General features: G+C 35.1%; 4 protein-coding genes across 4 annotated transcripts; 1 reads left to right on the top strand and 3 right to left on the bottom strand.

Annotated features, from left to right (window-relative positions):
* The first annotated feature begins 275 nt into the window (after positions 1-275).
* LOC147926751 (uncharacterized) lies at positions 276-2,288 on the top strand. The gene is made up of 3 exons (XM_087487192.1): positions 276-303; positions 1,005-1,558; positions 1,914-2,288. The coding sequence occupies exons 1-3, from the start codon at positions 276-278 to the stop codon at positions 2,286-2,288; spliced, it is 957 nt and encodes a 318-aa protein (XP_087343318.1).
* A 7,848-nt stretch (positions 2,289-10,136) lies between these two features.
* LOC147926750 (uncharacterized) lies at positions 10,137-10,799 on the bottom strand. The gene has a single exon (XM_087487191.1). It carries the CDS (start codon positions 10,797-10,799, stop codon positions 10,137-10,139), a length of 663 nt encoding a protein of 220 aa, XP_087343317.1.
* Positions 10,800-11,807: 1,008 nt separating this feature from the next.
* Positions 11,808-13,736, bottom strand: LOC104747074 (serine/threonine-protein kinase OXI1-like). Its single transcript, XM_010468644.2, has 2 exons — positions 13,142-13,736; positions 11,808-13,060 (listed from the first exon to the last, which is right to left on the bottom strand). The coding sequence occupies exons 1-2, from the start codon at positions 13,522-13,524 to the stop codon at positions 12,178-12,180; spliced, it is 1,266 nt and encodes a 421-aa protein (XP_010466946.2). The 5' UTR covers positions 13,525-13,736; the 3' UTR covers positions 11,808-12,177.
* A 2,077-nt stretch (positions 13,737-15,813) lies between these two features.
* On the bottom strand, positions 15,814-17,061 carry LOC104747073 (uncharacterized). The gene has a single exon (XM_019236951.2). It carries the CDS (start codon positions 16,872-16,874, stop codon positions 16,041-16,043), a length of 834 nt encoding a protein of 277 aa, XP_019092496.2. The 5' UTR covers positions 16,875-17,061; the 3' UTR covers positions 15,814-16,040.
* Positions 17,062-17,439: the final 378 nt, after the last annotated feature.

Here is a 17,439-nt window from a genome sequence, read left to right as displayed (position 1 = left end):
TTTGTTCTAGAACTTCTATGTGCTAGATCTTCTATTGTTTCTTCTGCGTTAGTTCATTTTGGTTCTAGATCTTGTAGTGTGCATTGGATCATTCATTTGTAGAGTCTATATATATAAGGGAACTACAGTTCATTCCAATCAAATTGATGTTAAGATAACCAAAAATTGACATTAAGTAGAAGTTCTTAATTTTATTATTGTAATCATACAAAAATAACATATTGAACATAACAAAACTATTGGAAAACAGCTAAAGATGTATTCAATGCGGATATATGCAGACTCTACAGATGTATTCATCTCGTAAGTGCATTCGGTGCAGATATATCCAAACATCTTTTTTATGTGAGAATATCAAAAACAGAGACATATAGATTATTATAATCTTGGTAGATTAAGTGATCATGAGAAAAGTAATGAGCATATATTTAATATGACTGCTTGGGTTGAATTACGGTGTAGACTTAACAAAAATGAAACTATTGATAAAATTGCTCAAGATAAATTTAGGAAAGAAAAGGAATATTGGAAAAATGTATTAATTAGAATTATTGCAATTATAAAATATCTTGCAAAGCATAATTTGGCATTTCGTGGAACCAACGATACATTATATCAAAATAGTAATGGCAACTTTTTAGGATTAGTAGAGACGTTAGCAGAATTTGATCTTGTGATGAAAGAGCATGTTTTTAGGATTACTAGTGGAAGTATTCATCATCATTATCTTAGTCATAGTATTCAAAATGAACTGATTCTCTTAATTTCTTCAAAAATTAAATCAAAAATAGTTATGAGAATTAAAGAAGCCAAATATTTTTCTGTGATTTTGGATTGCACTCCTGATGCTAGCCATCAAGAGCAAATGTCAATAATTATAAGGTGTGTGTCTTTTTCCTCAAATTGTTTTAAAGTAGAAGAGTACTTTGTTGAATTTATTCAAGTAGATGACACAACAGGTATAGGGCTTTTTGAAGTGTTAAAGGATGTATTAAAATCTCTAGATCTTGATATAGATAATGTGAGAGGTCAAGGTTATGACAATGGATCTAATATGAAAGGATACAAACAAGGTGTACAAAAAAGACTTTTGGATTTGAATCCTAGGGCATTTTATACACCATGTGCTTGTCATAGTCTTAATTTGGTTTTGTGTGATATTGGAAATAATTCGGTGAAGGTTAAAGATTTTTTTGGGGTAGTACAACGCTTGTATTCTTTGTTTGCTAATTCTATAAAGAGGTGGGATATTTTGAAAAATAATGTGAAAAGTTTAACTCTTAAGCAATTATCAACAACCCGATGGGAAAGTCGTGTTGAGAGTATTAAAGCTATACGGTTTCAGATTATGGATATAAGAGAGTCTTTATTTGAAGTGGCTGAAAATGATAATGATCCAATGATTCAAAGTGAAGCTAAATCTTTAGCATTGAATGAGCTTAGTAGTTTTGAATTTTTGTTATCTACTGTTATTTGGTTTGACATATTGCATGTGGTAAATATAGTTAGCAAAAAATTACAGTCAAAAGATATGCAGATTGATGTTGCAATGACCGAGGTAAGTGCCTTAATTTCTTATTTTAAGAAATATAGAGAAGTTGGATTTGTTGAGGCTATGATAAAAGCTAAGGAAATTACCACTGAAATTGGTGTTGAACCTATATTTATTGAAAAAAGAATTATCCGTAGAAAAAAACAATATGATGAAGTTAGTGGTAATGAAACTTTATTATCTGCAGAAGAAACATTTCGAATTCAATATTTTTTGTATCTCATTGATCATGCTATTAGTTCATTTAATAAGAGGTTTGAACAATATCAGTTATATGAAAAGATGTTTGGTTTTTTGTTTGATTCCACTAAACTGAAAATGTGTGATGATGTGAGTTTAATGTCTCATTGTAGTTATCTAGAAAACAGTTGATTTAGTAGACATTGTTGGAGAGGAACTTTTTATTGAGCTAAAGTTTCTTAAGGAGCTTTTACCAAATGAAAATATGAAAGCTCATGATATAATAAATTTTCTTGTACCTTTTGATAGTTTTCCATATACTACAATTGCTTATAGAGTTTTACTAACTATTCCTGTTAGTGCTGCTTCAGCTGAAAGGAGTTTCTCCAAACTGAAATTATTGAAGTCATATTTCAGGACTTCTATGTCACAAGACAGATTAAATGGACTAGCTTTGATGGCTATTGAGAATGAGTTTTTGGAAGAATTGGATGTTGAAACTTTGATTGAGGATTTTGCTTCAAAACATGTAAAGAGAATGATGTTATTCACTTGAGCAATGACTGATTTTTCCTTGTATTTTTTTCTGTGAAAACAGGTACATCATAATCTATGAATTAGGATGGAAGGATTGACTACAAACAAAATGTAACGATGATGCACTTCGACTTTTGCACCGGGTGGAGCTGATGCTTACGCCGGCACTGAGATTATATAATCGTTTACATAGCGGATACGTATTAACTACCATAAATAACATATCATACCATGCCAAAAAGAAATTTTTTACCACGTTAAACGTCATTCAAGTGAAGCAAGTGGCATGGCGGATAAATCTAACAGTTTGTTCGACTCATAGATGCTTTTAAGATATAAAATAAAAATTTATTCATTTTGGGTACCTCATATATACCATTTTTGTCCTACATCTTCCTATGTGTGTGTTGGATCACTCATTTGTAGATTTATATATATTATATATATATATATATATATATATATATTTATATGAACATTTGTAAGGGAAAATATAGTTCATTCCAAATCAAATTGATGTTACACTACAAGAAAACATTACCAGTTGTGACGAAATTTCCAACCGATATATTGGTCGGTTTATATAACGTCCATATTCCAACCATTAAGCGACGCGAGTAAAAATTGGTCGGTAATCGGTTGGAAATTAGCGACACATTCATATAGTTGGCAATCGGTCAAAAATTACCGATGAAACTAGCAACGAATATATCCGTTGGTAAAAGCCGACTGTTTTGCAACCAATTTCCGACGGATTTTATACTCGGTCGATAAACGGTCAGTTATAAGTGATCAGTTTAACTGTTGGTAAACGACTATAAATTTTTGACCGATTAACGACTGACATATTACCATTTTTGAATCGATCGGTAAACGGTCAAAATCATGTTACCATTACAACAGATCAGTTAGTTACCATTGTTAAATTCAAAATCTGTCGGTTACATTCTAAAATTTTTATATAAATTTTGGAAATATTTTCTGTTGTTGGTTGTGAGAAATAAAATCCAAACACTTAAAATATGGCTTCACGAAATCAAAATCAAAGATAATGTATGTATAATACGCAGTAAAATTCCAACATTAGGCTTCTGACGGAGGAGTTTGCTAACAGAATCACCAAATTTATGGAGTTCGCCACTAATCAAGATATTTGCAAAAAAAAAGGGTATGATGCTCTGTCCATGTCCTATTTGTGATAATAATAAATTTATCAATATAGATATAGTGTGGAATCACTTGTATAGTTATGGGTTTAGACCAAATTACAAGGTGTGGTATTATCACGGGAAGTTGATTTAAGGAATGTAGCTAGTACTAGTGCATCTATTGAGGAACAATTAGAAGAACCTAGAGGCGGAAACATAGGTATAGTTTAGATGGTTAATGATTCATTTTGTAAAAATATTCCCTCGTTTATAAAAGATAGAAACATATGAGAGGAACCAAATTTAGAAGTAAGAAGATTTTTTGATATGTTAGATGCAGCTAAGGTGCCAATATATGATAGTAGAGAGGGTCATTCCCCTTTGTCAGCTTCAACTAGGATGATGACCATAAAGACAGATTACAATTTGTTTGAGGATTGTGTTGATGCGATAGCTGATTTTGTGAAAGATTATTTACCATAAGATAATCTGTCACCGGCTAACTACTATGCGGTGGAGAAAATGGTGTCTGGTCTTGGTTTGCCATACCAATGATTGATGTTTGCATTGATAACTGTATGATTTTTTGGAGCGCCAAAGAAAATAGGTTATCATGTAAATTTTGTCGCAAACCTCGTTATCAAGAAACCGGTGGGAGAGTATGAGTTCCTTTTAAGCATATGTGGTATTTGTCGTTAAGTGAAAGACTAAAAAGGTTCAACTAATTTGATCGCACGGCGGCTCATATGAGGTGGCATGCAGAGCATTCTAACCAAGGAGATATTGCACATCCCTCGGATACAGAGGCATGGAAACACTTTCAAGCAGTTTATCCAAGTTTTGCATCCAAGAGCAGAAACGTCTACCTCGAAATTTGTACAGATGGTTTTAATCCATTTGGGAAGCATGGGAGGCAATATTCATTGTGGTCAGTCATTGTAACACCTTACGGTTTACCGCCATCTCTAGACATGAAATGAGAGTTTTTGTTCCTCACCATCCTTGTTCCCGGGCCAAAACATCCAAAGCGATCTCTTGATGTGTTCTTACAGCCATTGATTCAAGAGTTGAATGATTTATGGTTGCATGGTGTTGAAACTTATGATGTTTCATGTCAAGGGAAATTTATGATGCATGCAGCGTTGATGTGGACCATAAGCAATTTTCCAGCGTAAAATGCTATCAGGATGGACAACGCATGGGAGATTATCATGTCCATATTTTTAGAAATATACAGATGTATTCCAATTAAAGCACGGCCGAAAGACGTGTTGGTTTGATTGTCACAGACGTTTTTTGTCAAGTCTTCATCCATATCGTAGAAGTAAGATATTATTTACGAAGAACAGAGTTGTTCGAGATACTCTACCACCAGAGTTTAGCGATCAAGATCTGTTAACGCAATTAAGAGACTTTAGTGAAGAAATGCCTCCAGATGGCGGTGGAAATAAACATGCTCCCGTTGGTGGTGTAGGCGAGTATCACAACTGGCATAAACAGAGTATTTTCTAGAAATTGCCATATTGGAAAGACCTTATATTGAGGCATAATCTAGATGTCATGTACAATTGAGAAGAACGTTTGTGATCATTTGCTTCACACAATGTTTAATATTCAAAGAAGACAAAAGATAATTTAAAGTCGAGATTAGATTTGCCAGATATATGTGCATGTGCTGACCTACATGTCATAGAAAACGGCAAAGGTCCAATTCCTAAATTTAGATTTGACCAAGTTACGAATGAGGCGTTTTTCCAATGGATTATCTGTAGTATTAGATTTTTCGATAGATACGCGTCTAACTTGCGAAATTGCGTTGATAGTTCAGAAAGACAATTATTTGGGATAAAAAGTCATGACTCCCATGTTTTTATGCAACGTTTGCTTCCATTTGCATTTCATGAATTTTTCATACAAACATCCATGAAGCTATTACAGGTATAAATAAGATAACACTATACTTGATAACTACTTTAATTTGTACTTTACTCATATATATATTTTTTTTTCTTCTTGTAATTATAGGGATAGGAGCTTTCTTTCGGGCCTTATGCACAAGATCACTCACAGTAGATGGGATTTGACATTTGTAGGATAGTATACCTGTTATCCTTTGTAATCTTGAAAAAATATTTCCGCTGTATTTCTTTGATGTAATGGAGCATCTTCTAATTCATATTCCTAGAAAAGCAGCACTAGGTGGTCCAGTTCAATATAGGTGGATGTGCCCATTTGAGTGTTTCATGTTCCATCTAAAGAAACAAAAAACAAAAATTTAAGCAAAGTGGAGGGTTCCATTGTATCTCAAAACATTGACGAAGAAACAATAAATTTCTCTTCATACTATTTTGCACCAAAAGTCCAAACAAAAAGTAGGAAACCAAGCCGTAATGATGACAGAGGAAAAAAAACTAGTTTATCTCACAAAAGTTGGACGTTTAAGTGGAAAACGTAAGAAGAGGCGACTAACAGATCAAGAACAAAGATACTTGTATACATATATTTTGCTCAACTGTGAGGAAATATTCACATATGAAAGGTATATTTAATTAACTGAATAGAACAACATTATTCCAAAAAAGCAAAAACGCTTAAATTATTATCTTGACAACAAAAATGTCTGTGTTGTGAAACCACTATATAATAGTGTATGAGACAAGAGAAAAAAAATAGTAGAAGACAAATACACTTATAAGTTTTGTGTTTTGTAATGTTTTGTAAAGAAAACAAGAACTAACAAAGGGAGAGAGATGGAGAGAGGAGACACGAGAGAGAGAGATTGGAAAGCTTCTTTGATCAAAGACAAAACATATACATTACTCTCTTACAACTCCATATATATAGTGTATTACAAAACACATGAGTCACACCCCCATTAGTTTTGGTAAGGACAAGTGGAAGTTGGTGTAATATTACACTAACAAGTGTCAAGACATGTGTCTTGTGATGAATAATCACACTTGTGTTTTACAATACTCCCCCTTGATTATCCATCACCATTGACGAGTTACGTACTACCTCATTAAAAACCTTGTCACGGAAAAACCCATAGGGATAAAAACCATGACAAGGGAAAAAGAGTATAGTAACGTAATCTCCCCCTCGAAAATATATGTATGATCCTTTCATAAATCTCGTAGATGACGAATTCCAATACTATGAATATGCTTTCTGAATGTGGTAGTCGGAAGCGCCTTTGTGAATAGGTCTGCTGCATTGTCACTTGAGCGGATATGTTGGATATCAACTTCCTTCTTTTGCTCGAGTTCTTAAGTGTAGGAGAAAAATCTTGGAGGTATATGCTTTATTCTATCGCTCTTGATGTAACCTTTTTTGATTTGGGCGACACAAGCAGCGTTGTCTTCGAATAATGTTGTTGGCTCTTTCTTGGTGATTATTCCACTTGATTCTTGTATATGGTTAGTCATTGATCTGAGCCATACACATTCCCTCGATGCTTCATGAAGAGCAATTATTTCTGCATGATTTGAGGAAGTGGCGACCAAAGTCTGTTTCTGTGAGCGCCATGAGATTGCAGTTCCTCCAATTGTGAAAACATATCCAGTTTGCGATCGGGACTTATATGGATATGATAAATATCCTGCATCTGCAAAACCAACTAGACCAACCAAAGAGTTTCTAGGATAGAATAATCCCAAGTCAATCGTACCTTGAAGATAACGGAGAATATGTTTTATCCCATTCCAATACCTGCGAGTAGGGGATGAGTTGTATCTTGCAAGTAGATTCGTAGCAAATGCAATATCCGGTCTAGTGCAATTTGCAAGATACATGAGTCCACCGATAGCACTCATATAAGGTACTTCGGGACCAAGTATTTTCTCGTTATTTTCACAAGGTCTGAATGGATCACTATCGACATTCAAAGATCTGTTGACCATTGGAGTACTCAAAGGAGTCGCTTTGTCCATATTAAAGCGCTTTAAAATCTTTTTCGTATAATTTGATTGATGCACAAATATTCCATCTTGGAAATACTCTATTTGAATCCCAAGACAGAATTTAGTCTTTCCAAGATCTTTCATTTCAAACTCTTCCTTCATATGAGTTCTTGCATCATCAATCTCCTTTTGAGTTCCAATTATATTCAGATCATCAACATATATAGCAATGATCACAAATCCCGATGAAAATTTCTTTATGAAGACGCATGGGCATATTTCATTATTAACATACCCTTTCTTCAATAGATATTCGCTTAAGCGATTATACCACATGCGCCCGGATTGTTTTAATCCGTAAAGTGATCGCTGTAATTTGATCGCACAAATTTCATTAGACTTAGAGTCTAATGCCTCAGGAATCTTAAATCCTTCTGGGATTTTCATGTATATATCATTATCCAATGATCCATATAAATATGCTGTCACTACATCCATAAGGTACATTTCTAAATTCTTAGAAGCCGTTAGACTCATTAAGTACCTGAATGTAATTGCATCCATGACTGGAGAATATGTTTCTTCATAATCAACTCCAGGTCTTTGAGAAAAACCGTGTGCAACAAGTCGAGCTTTATATCTTGTGATTTCATCTTTCTCATTTCTTTTTCGCACAAATACCCACTTGCAACCAACAGGTTTTATATCTTTAGACGCAGTGACAAGAGGTCCAAAGACATTTCTTTTATTGAGGGAGAGCAACTCAAGTTGCATAGCCTTTTTCCATTTCTCCCAATCAGGCCTATGTTGGCATTCTTATACGGACCTTGGATCTGGATCATCTTTTTCATGATCGATCTCTTTAGATACAGAAAAAGAGAATATTCCATCATCATCATCGATTTCATATCTATACCATAACATCCCATTTTGGGCATAGTTAATAGAAACCTTATATTTTTCTGTATCATCCTGAGGACTTTTCTCTTTATTTGGTTCTTCCTGAACCTTTTCATCTCCCATTTTCTTTTTCTTTCGGGGATTTTTATCTTTAGAGCCCATTGGCCTCCCCTTTTTCAATTGAACCTTAGGTTTATTAGCTTTGTTTCCATCGAGTTCCTCTCTAGGAATTTCAACTCTTGATGGTGCATTTGCAGCGGGGATATATGATTTTGTCACCCTTTTTGTATCTATGAACGCATCTGGTAATTGATTTGCCAAACTTTGTAAATGTACAATTTTCTGAACTTCCAGTTCACGTTGATTTGTAGGGAGATCAAGATATAATAAAGACGGTGTATACCATGTAATATCTTTTGGTACTTGTTTAATTCCTCCCCCTAATGCTGGAAATTCATCTTCATTAAAATGGCAATCGGCAAAACGTGCCGTAAACATATCACCAGTTTGCGGTTCAAGATATCGAATTATACTCGGTGATGCATAACTGACATAAATGCCCAATCGCCTTTGTGGCCCCATTTTTGTTCTTTGCGGTGGGGCTATAGGAACATAAACCGCACATCCAAAAATACGGAGATAGGATATGTTTGGCTCTTGGCCAGATGCTAATTGTAAAGGGGAATATTTATTATATGCGCTTGGTCGTATTTGGACCAATGCCGCAGCATGCAATATAGCATGACCCCATATAGAAATTGGGAATTTTGTTCTCAATATTAACGGTCTAGCAATGAGTTGTAGCCGTTTAATCAAAGATTCAGCCATGCCATTTTGTGTATGAACATGAGGAACCGGATGTTCCACATCTACTCCTATTGACATACAATAGTCATTGAAAGCTTGTGAAGTGAATTCACCGGCGTTATCAAGCCTGACTTTCTTTATGGCATAATCAGGGAATTGAACTTTCAACCTGATTATTTGGGCAATGAATTTTGCGAAGGCCGTGTTTCTTGTTGTCAATAGACACACATTTGACCATCTACTAGATGCGTCAATCATTACCATAAAATAACGAAACGGCCCGCATGAAGGGTGGATAGGTCCACATATATCACCATGTATTCTCTCTAAGAACAATGGTGATTCATTCCCAATTTTGGCTGGCGATGGCCGAATTATGAGTTTTCCTTGAGAACATGCATCACATGAAAACTCATAAGATCTAAAAATCTTTTCGTTCTTCAATGGATGACCATTGGAATTTTGCACAATTTTTCGCATCATGACTGAACCAGGATGTCCAAGTCTTTCATGCCATATCTTAAATGTACTAGTAAACTTAGAGTTTACTGTAACATAAGATGCAAAATTATTTATTTTTGTGCAATACAATCCAGAGGATAACATTGGCAATTCTTCCAATATATGTTTCTCCTCAGATGTTATGCAAAGATATTCAATGTCATTCTTATTCAGAGTCTCTATATGATATCCATTTCTTCGGATATCTCTGATATGAGACTTGGGGCAATATAATGCATCAATTTCAAATTTTGTTCCTCTTGGCATTGAAAAACTGGCTTTTCCAGAGCCTATAATAATCTTTGCATTACCACATATAATGCTCACGCTTCTAGCGGAGTCTTTTATTTTGAGAGAGGAGAAATGTTTTTTCCCTTTAAGTATTGAGTGCGTTATAGCACTGTCTGCTAGACACATATCTCCATCCTCAATCTCAAAATTTGACATTTTCTGAGATAGAATATTTATAAAATAAACATTAATAAAATAACATAAAGTTTTACAAAAAAAGCTTATCATATATTACAATAAAACTATTATCCAAAAAGACATTTTATAAACATAAAGTACATATCAAACTATGACAAAGCATATCATGGCATATAGGCCTTATTCGCATGATTTTCCGTTTTCAATATCAACGAGAAAATCTGCTATATCAAGATGGGGTTCATCGTTTAGGCCATGGAAAGAAGGTCCAGCTTTATCATAGATGAGGTTGGTCTCAACATCCCTTTCTTTTGCCTTTTGGGATGCTTGGTACAGATCGGCCAAATGTTTTGGAATACGACAGGTCTGATACCAATGTCCTTTCATGCCACATTTGTAACAAGTACTTTCATCTTGTTTCTTTATTACGCGACCAACATTATTAATTTGAAGATGCTTGTTGGTTTTTCTTGCGTTTAAGTCATTAGGAGAGAAACCTCTTCCTCTTCCTCGTCCACGACCTTCTCCACGACCTCCTCCACGACCATGACCACGGCCTCGACCGCGTCCGCGTCCACGTCCTTGTCCTTGCCAATTATTATAGCTGGATGTAGCAACATTCACTTCTGAAAGTGGAGCTGATCCAGTTGGACGGGTTTGATGATTTATCATCACGAGCTCATTATTTTGTTCAGCAACATGCAAAACTTGCATTAATTCAGAATATCGAGTATACCCTCTTTCTCGATATTGTTGCTGTAGGAGTACATTTGAAGGATGGAAAGTTTGGAATGTTTTCTCGATCATATCATAATCGGAAACTTCTTCTCCGCAGAGAGCCATCCTTGAAGGGATTCCAAACAAAGCGGAATTGTACTCACTTACACTTTTGTAATCCTGAAACCTCAGGTTTAGCCATTCATGTTTGGCTTTTGGTAAGATCACATACTTTTGGTGATCAAACCTATCCTTGAGCGCGATCCAAAGATCTACAGGATTTTCTCTCGTGATGTATTCATTTTTAAACCATCGTGGAGATGATGACGCAAGAACATCATGGTTCTTGCTTTTTCCTCTTCTAATCCCGTTTCTGACGGATCAATGGTTTTGAGAAGCCCATTCCCTTTTAGATAAAATTTTACATCCAGTGCCTATGTCATATAATTTTTTCCAGAGACATCAAGGGCGGCGAATTCAAGCTTTGCTAAGTTTGACATGATTACTATATAAATAATAAGACAATTTGCTAAATATAAAATTTTATGAAATAATTCTGTAAAATCTTGTTTTTAGCAATAAATATATACTATAAAACAAAATTATAAGCTATATAATATATTCATAAATTGAAACAATCAATTTAGGAGGCATAGCCTTCCATATAATTCAAATATATAGATCTGAACATATGATCAAGGAGGCAGAGCCTACCATAATGATCAAGAATGTAGATCTAAATGATCAAGGAGGCAGAGCCTACCATTAGATCAAGAAGTATGTATAGATTTTTACTCTATAGATTATACATATAGTAACATGCATGTAAAATAATTAAATTCAAACAATTTTAACAAAACTTAAATCTTACCTCAAACGGATGACGGATCGAGAGTTGATCGTGCTGATAACGTGTTGTGAAACCACTATATAATAGTGTATGAGACAAGAGAAAAAAAATAGTACGTGTTGTGAAACCACTATATAATAGTGTATGAGACAAGAGAAAAAAATAGTAGAAAACAAATACACTTATAAGTTTTGTGTTTTGTAATGTTTTGTAAAGAAAACAAGAACTACCAAAGGGAGAGAGATGGAGAGAGGAGACACGAGAGAGAGAGATTGGAAAGCTTCTTTGATCAAAGACAAAACATATACATTACTCTCTTACAACTCCATATATATAGTATATTACAAAACACATGAGTCACACCCCCATTAGTTTTGGTAAAGACAAATGGAAGGGTGTGTAATATTACACTAACAAGTGTCAAGACATGTGTCTTGTGATGAATAATCACATTTGTGTTTTACAATAGTCTGAGATTTTTTACTTTTTTTTTCTTTTTACTATTTCCACCTTTCATTATTCTTATAACAGATTGATGGACCCATTTTGACATAGTCCAACAAGCAACAGTTTGTGCCTACCCTCTACTTACACTAAAGGCTAAAAGCTAACCCTTCTCTCCTGTTTAAGAGAAAATGAACAAAAGAAATTGAATTAGAATACCAAAAAATTGTTATCACTTTCCAAATCGTGATTATTATTATTCAACCCCTTAACCCATTCCCCATTTTTTTCAGCATTATTCTTATTATGATCATCACCAGTCTGTTTCTCACGTTCTTCTCTTGCTGCAAAAATCTCTTGGACGATATTCTCCACGTCCATTTTTGTATTTACTTCTTTGCCCTTATCACCACCGTCGTCATCCAGCGGTGGAATATACGGCGGTCGAGAAACCAATATCACTTTCTCCCAATCAACACCTTTGAAGAAATCGTGACCTTTGATTTCCTCAACGTTGATCCTACGGCTAGGATCTTTCTCTAACAACCTTCTTATCAAATCACGCAATGACGTTGTTTCACCGGTTAGATTCGGCGGTTTAGATAAAATCCAGTAAAACGTCTCTTTCCGGTTCGATCCTCTAAACGGCGTTGTCCCGTACAACATCTCGTAAAGAACCACACCTAACGACCACCAGTCAACGGCGAAATTGTGACCGTCGCCGGTGATAACTTCCGGCGAAACGTACTCCTCTGTTCCTACGAAAGAATTCGACTTTTCTCCTGAAGAATCTGACACGGGCAACGTAGATGATGATGAGCACACCGAAGTCGATTCCTCCGGCGAGATCCCTGAGTTACAAAAACTGGAGAAGCGGAAGAGAGGTTTCTTCTTCGTCGTCCCCGGAGACGTTTTAGACGGTGACGGTGAAGGTTGCGGCGTTCTTGGAGCGAGGTTTGTGGAAAGATCGAAATCGATTAGCATCAAATGCCCATTTTCTTGGATCATCACATTGTCCGGCTTCAAATCTCTGTATACGATTCCTTGATTATGTAAATACTCAAGTGCTAGCACAAGCTCCGCCGCGTAAAATCTGAAAAATCAAGAAAATAAAAATGAATAAATCAAGAACATTCTTGAAAGACTTTGGTCTAATAACAACAAAAAATTTTACCTGATAATCTCGTCGGAGAACATGTTTTCCGATTGCATTTGCCTTAAAGAATTGAGATCTCGACCGGGACAGTAATCAATGGCGTAACCGATGACTTTATCGGTAGATAAAACGCCGTGGAGAGAAGGAAAGAGAGGATGATCGAAACTGTTTAATACTCTTTGCTCGAAACTGACTCGCTTGTACTCATCTTGAGTCTCTTTATCATTCTTGTTCTTCTTCTTTTTGATGGCTTCTCTAAGTATAACTTTCAAAGCAAGCAATTTAGCTTCGTCGTCTTTGACCAAGAACACAACTCCTTTAGCTCCACGGCCTAGTAATGACAAAACCTCGAGTCGGTTGAAGTCCAGAGCTCGGCTCTGTTTCTCATCTCCCTCTCGCATAATGTCTAAATTGTTACTAGCTCTGTCTGAATTAAGACAGCAATGACAAAGGTGACTTCTTATATGTGTATATTATATAACTTATAAGCTTCTCAAAGGTCCCTTAATTCTTCTTGCCTTGCTGGGGAAGATTTCAAAAAAGGTGAAATAAATTTTTTTTAAAAAGGTCAAAAGTAAAGAAACAAGAAATCGCCTGAGATTCGTTGCCATGCGTTTGACCATTTTAGTTTTGAAACTATTTAAAAAAGTGATTTGTTGGTTTGAACAAAAATGTATTATTCGACGTGTCGGGGACAAACACGTGATGTTTCTAGAGGATGTGACATCAGGGGTGACGACGTTTACGTTGAGGCGAAAGCACCTAGAAGGCGTGGAGGAGGAGGAGGGGGATGGGGGAAGTTCAATGCCTTGGAAGACGCGGCGGCATCCGATCGTGGAAGCTTTGAACGGTCCATATAAGAGTCTACGTTATGGACTACTTCAACATTAATAATATAATCATTTCATTTATAAAGCCCCCAAAATGGGATTGATTTTTTACTTTTTATTTTAAGAATGGACTAAGGAGACAGAAACCTCTTTTTTTCCTACTTATAAGTTATAAACTCAAAAGATCGTATAATTTTCATATTTAGTGTGTGAAAAATATGGTAATTATCAGTTTTCTAAATCAAAAAATTAACAAAAAAAAAAATATATAGGTATCAATAGAAAAATGGATAATAGGAGCTTTATCAAAAATTGATTTGTTAATATAAGAAATTACTAATGACTGAAATCAATTATTTTAAATCAACATTGACTGATGATGTTTTAAATGTATTTAAATTTTAAAATAGAAAAAAAAATTAAATAATAGAGTATATTTACAGAATTTTCAAAATAAAGAAAAATTTAAATTTGTAGAATATATGCAAAAAACAAATACAGTTTCAAAGAAAGATGACTGATGATGTATATAAGCAAGCATACAAATAGTTGATCAAACAAGATAAAGCTGATGACAATTTCGTATCAACACAAGTATATGGTGGAAACGATAAGCCAAAAATAAAATAATTCAAGAAATATATTTTGATAATCTACAATATTCAGGATTTATGTTACTAAAAGCAGTTGAGGTCTCATGCAATGGGAATATATAAGTTATTAACTTATTACATTCAAGGTCGTGGTATGTAACTGAGAGAGTCAAAGCATCTACTACATTGGTTTAGAACCTCTCATGTGTATCTTAATATTAACGTATTGATTTTTTTATGTAATTTAGTTATATATTTAAACTTAAATTTTAAAACAAAACAAGTGTTAAGAGAGTTTCTTTATAAGAGCTCATTTTCTTTTTTCTCTACATTTTAATCATTTTAATGAAAAGTATCTTGTTAAGATATCCCAAATTAAATGGATATACAATTAGAGATCGATCATGTGTTTCTTACACCAAGATCCCTCACATAAAACTATATAAGTTTGGAAGTTGATTGGAGACGTAAAAGATTTAGAACTCCAAGATAGAAGTTCCAAATGGAAAGTATAATGTTATAAGTCGAAAAAGAAACATTGATTTGTCAAAAGTGGAAGTTTTGGCTTAGAAAACCCTTACCGGTTTCTTAATTTGCAAGAAACTGCTACCAACGTACGGTGGAGCTCTTGTGTTTTACGACAATAAGAAACTGAAAGGGTAGAGAGAAACTTTCTAATCTTATATGAAAGTTAATCTGAATTTTGTAAAATATGTTTAATATTTTGAAATTTGTAAAATATGTTTATTATTTCAAAGTTTTATGTAATATAAAAAATTTAAATAATTGTTTTATCATCTTACATAATTAAACTTTGATAATTAATAAACACAAATTAAAAAATTATTATTTAAATGCTTGAGTAACTTTTTTGGAGTTCTCTAGTAATAGAGTGATTTTGCTTAAGTTCTTTTAGGATTACTTTATTTAATTTATGATTATTTATATAATAAATTAATGTGAGAGTAACCATGGTGGGTTACTCCACTAATGATGGTCTAAAACGGCTGAGATGGCGTATCATGATTGGATAAGTGGAGGAGTTTGCTGTGGTCTGCGGAACTGGAGAAGAAAAACGTGTTATTACTAGCACCGACTCAATCAATTTTTGTTATTCTTCACATTTTAACATGTCTACATACATGCACTGCTAATGTGCTTTTTCATTGGCATATTCTCCGTTATATTTTTTTTATCCAGTTTGATAGATACTTAAGTATTTGACATTTTGGTCTCATTCTAAGATGTTGATTGACATTTTGACCTCTTAGTCTTTAATTTAATAATTTATAACAAACCTTTTTAAAAAAATACTTAACATACATGGTCACGGATACAAACATCGCGTTAACCAACTTTTGTGGGTAAAAAATACAAATCCAAAAGAAAAAAATAATATCATTTAGATCACATCACTCAGATTGAATAAATTGAAGTTGTCTCCAACTATTCGCCTACACTTTATACTAGCCGGCCTACTCCATACTATATAGATCACGTCCTGATGAACAAACGAGCATTGACGGCACCCTCATGATCAAACCCTAAAGATCGGCAGCTTACAGCGTCACTACTCAACGGCTTCACTCCCAAACCAGATCCAACCTTTCTTTTGTACGGACCAAACCACTTGTGTTGCAAATAAGAGCTTCTCCGCCACGGTGGGAGAGACAAGCCACGGCTCTTCATGGACCGCTTCGTAGCCTCACATGACTCTCTCACGATCGTCCTCAGATTCTCTTCTTTCCCGACAAAAACATTAGGAAGCAACTGCAACACACGCGTGTATTCTTGCGTCGGCCTTGCGATCTCGAACTCCGAAGCAAAGTCTAGATCAACGAAGTAACGGACGGCCGTCGGCTTGTAAATGACATCAATGAAATCGTAACTCCCGGCGATGAGTTTGGCCGATGAGCTCCATTTGGACACACAAACCGCCGCGTCGTGGCCGAGCTCTCGCAGAAACGAAGCTACCTTGTTCTGAAAAACAGATTTGTTCCTTGACCTAAAACCGGAATATGCCTCCACGGCTCTTAAAACGTGAGCTAGCAATAGATTCCGATAAGGATCAGAATCAGAGAAGGTCACCGCCATCTTCAAGATCTCCTCACTAGCTTGGGAACGTTCGACTACAGAATTCTCAGACAGGTCGGAGTCAGGGTCGTCGTAGAGTGTCTCTTCGTGACCATCGTCGAAAAACCCGTGTACAAGCTCGCAGAGTCGAGGAGAATCTTGGTCTAGGATGCAACCGTGGCTACTTAAGATCCGAGCTTTAGCTTCGTCGTCGAGTGGATCAGTGACACGTTTGGTTCTTGAGAAAACAGCCATTGATATTTGAGTGAATAGAGAACTATTTTGGTGATTTGTGTGAGAATGTTAGTGAGAAATGTAAAGGTGAGAAAATCAAAATATAAAGTGAGTTTATGTGGAGGATTTATCGTGGAATATTCGTAGATTTCTATGTATTTAGTTTACATTTTTGTAATTAGTTTTGGGAAAAATAAGATTTGGTTTTAATTAAGTCTTATCTCATTTGAGGTTAAGACCGATGCCTAGGAAACTAGGAAGTATATCCGAATGGTACCTGAGGATTATTCCAGTTCGTAAGATATATTGACGTGGACGGACGAGATTTAAAGCGTCTATAGAATATCCCCTTTTGTAATTCTTACAAGAAAATATTATCCGATCCAATATTGTGGTAACACCTTATCCGAAAAGTTAAAAGTTCGATTTGATGCAATCAGTCATCCATGGTTGCCGACGATTTCAAGAGTAAGCTTGTGAGGGTTGGTTTGGATCGATCGACCATGAGATTGACGGAGATGAGTTGAAAGAGATGTAAAGACCTCTGAAGTCTGAATCGATTAGAGATTTCCATTCTTTGCTCACT

The sequence above is a fragment of the Camelina sativa genome, chromosome 15 (assembly GCF_030686135.1).
Source record: "Camelina sativa cultivar CO46 ecotype springtype chromosome 15, ASM3068613v1".
NCBI lineage: Eukaryota > Viridiplantae > Streptophyta > Magnoliopsida > Brassicales > Brassicaceae > Camelina > Camelina sativa.
This window is presented reverse-complemented; position numbering and strand designations above follow the sequence as displayed.

What these genes read in the sequence shown, in the direction of transcription:
- LOC147926751 (XM_087487192.1), top strand. Translation starts at nt 276, where the DNA reads ATGCAGACTCTACAGATGTATTCATCTC. An exon ending in TCTACAGATGTATTCATCTC is followed by an intron (nt 304 to 1,004) that starts GTAAGTGCATTC and finishes TAAAATCTCTAG; the next exon opens with ATCTTGATATAGATAATGTG. An exon ending in TTGATGTTGCAATGACCGAG is followed by an intron (nt 1,559 to 1,913) that starts GTAAGTGCCTTA and finishes GTAGTTATCTAG; the next exon opens with AAAACAGTTGATTTAGTAGA.
- LOC147926750 (XM_087487191.1), bottom strand. Translation starts at nt 10,799, where the DNA reads ATGGCTCTCTGCGGAGAAGAAGTTTCCGATTATGATATGATCGAGAAA.
- LOC104747074 (XM_010468644.2), bottom strand. Translation starts at nt 13,524, where the DNA reads ATGCGAGAGGGAGATGAGAAACAGAGCCGAGCTCTGGACTTCAACCGA. An exon ending in TTCTCCGACGAGATTATCAG is followed by an intron (nt 13,061 to 13,141) that starts GTAAAATTTTTT and finishes TTGATTTTTCAG; the next exon opens with ATTTTACGCGGCGGAGCTTG.
- LOC104747073 (XM_019236951.2), bottom strand. Translation starts at nt 16,874, where the DNA reads ATGGCTGTTTTCTCAAGAACCAAACGTGTCACTGATCCACTCGACGAC.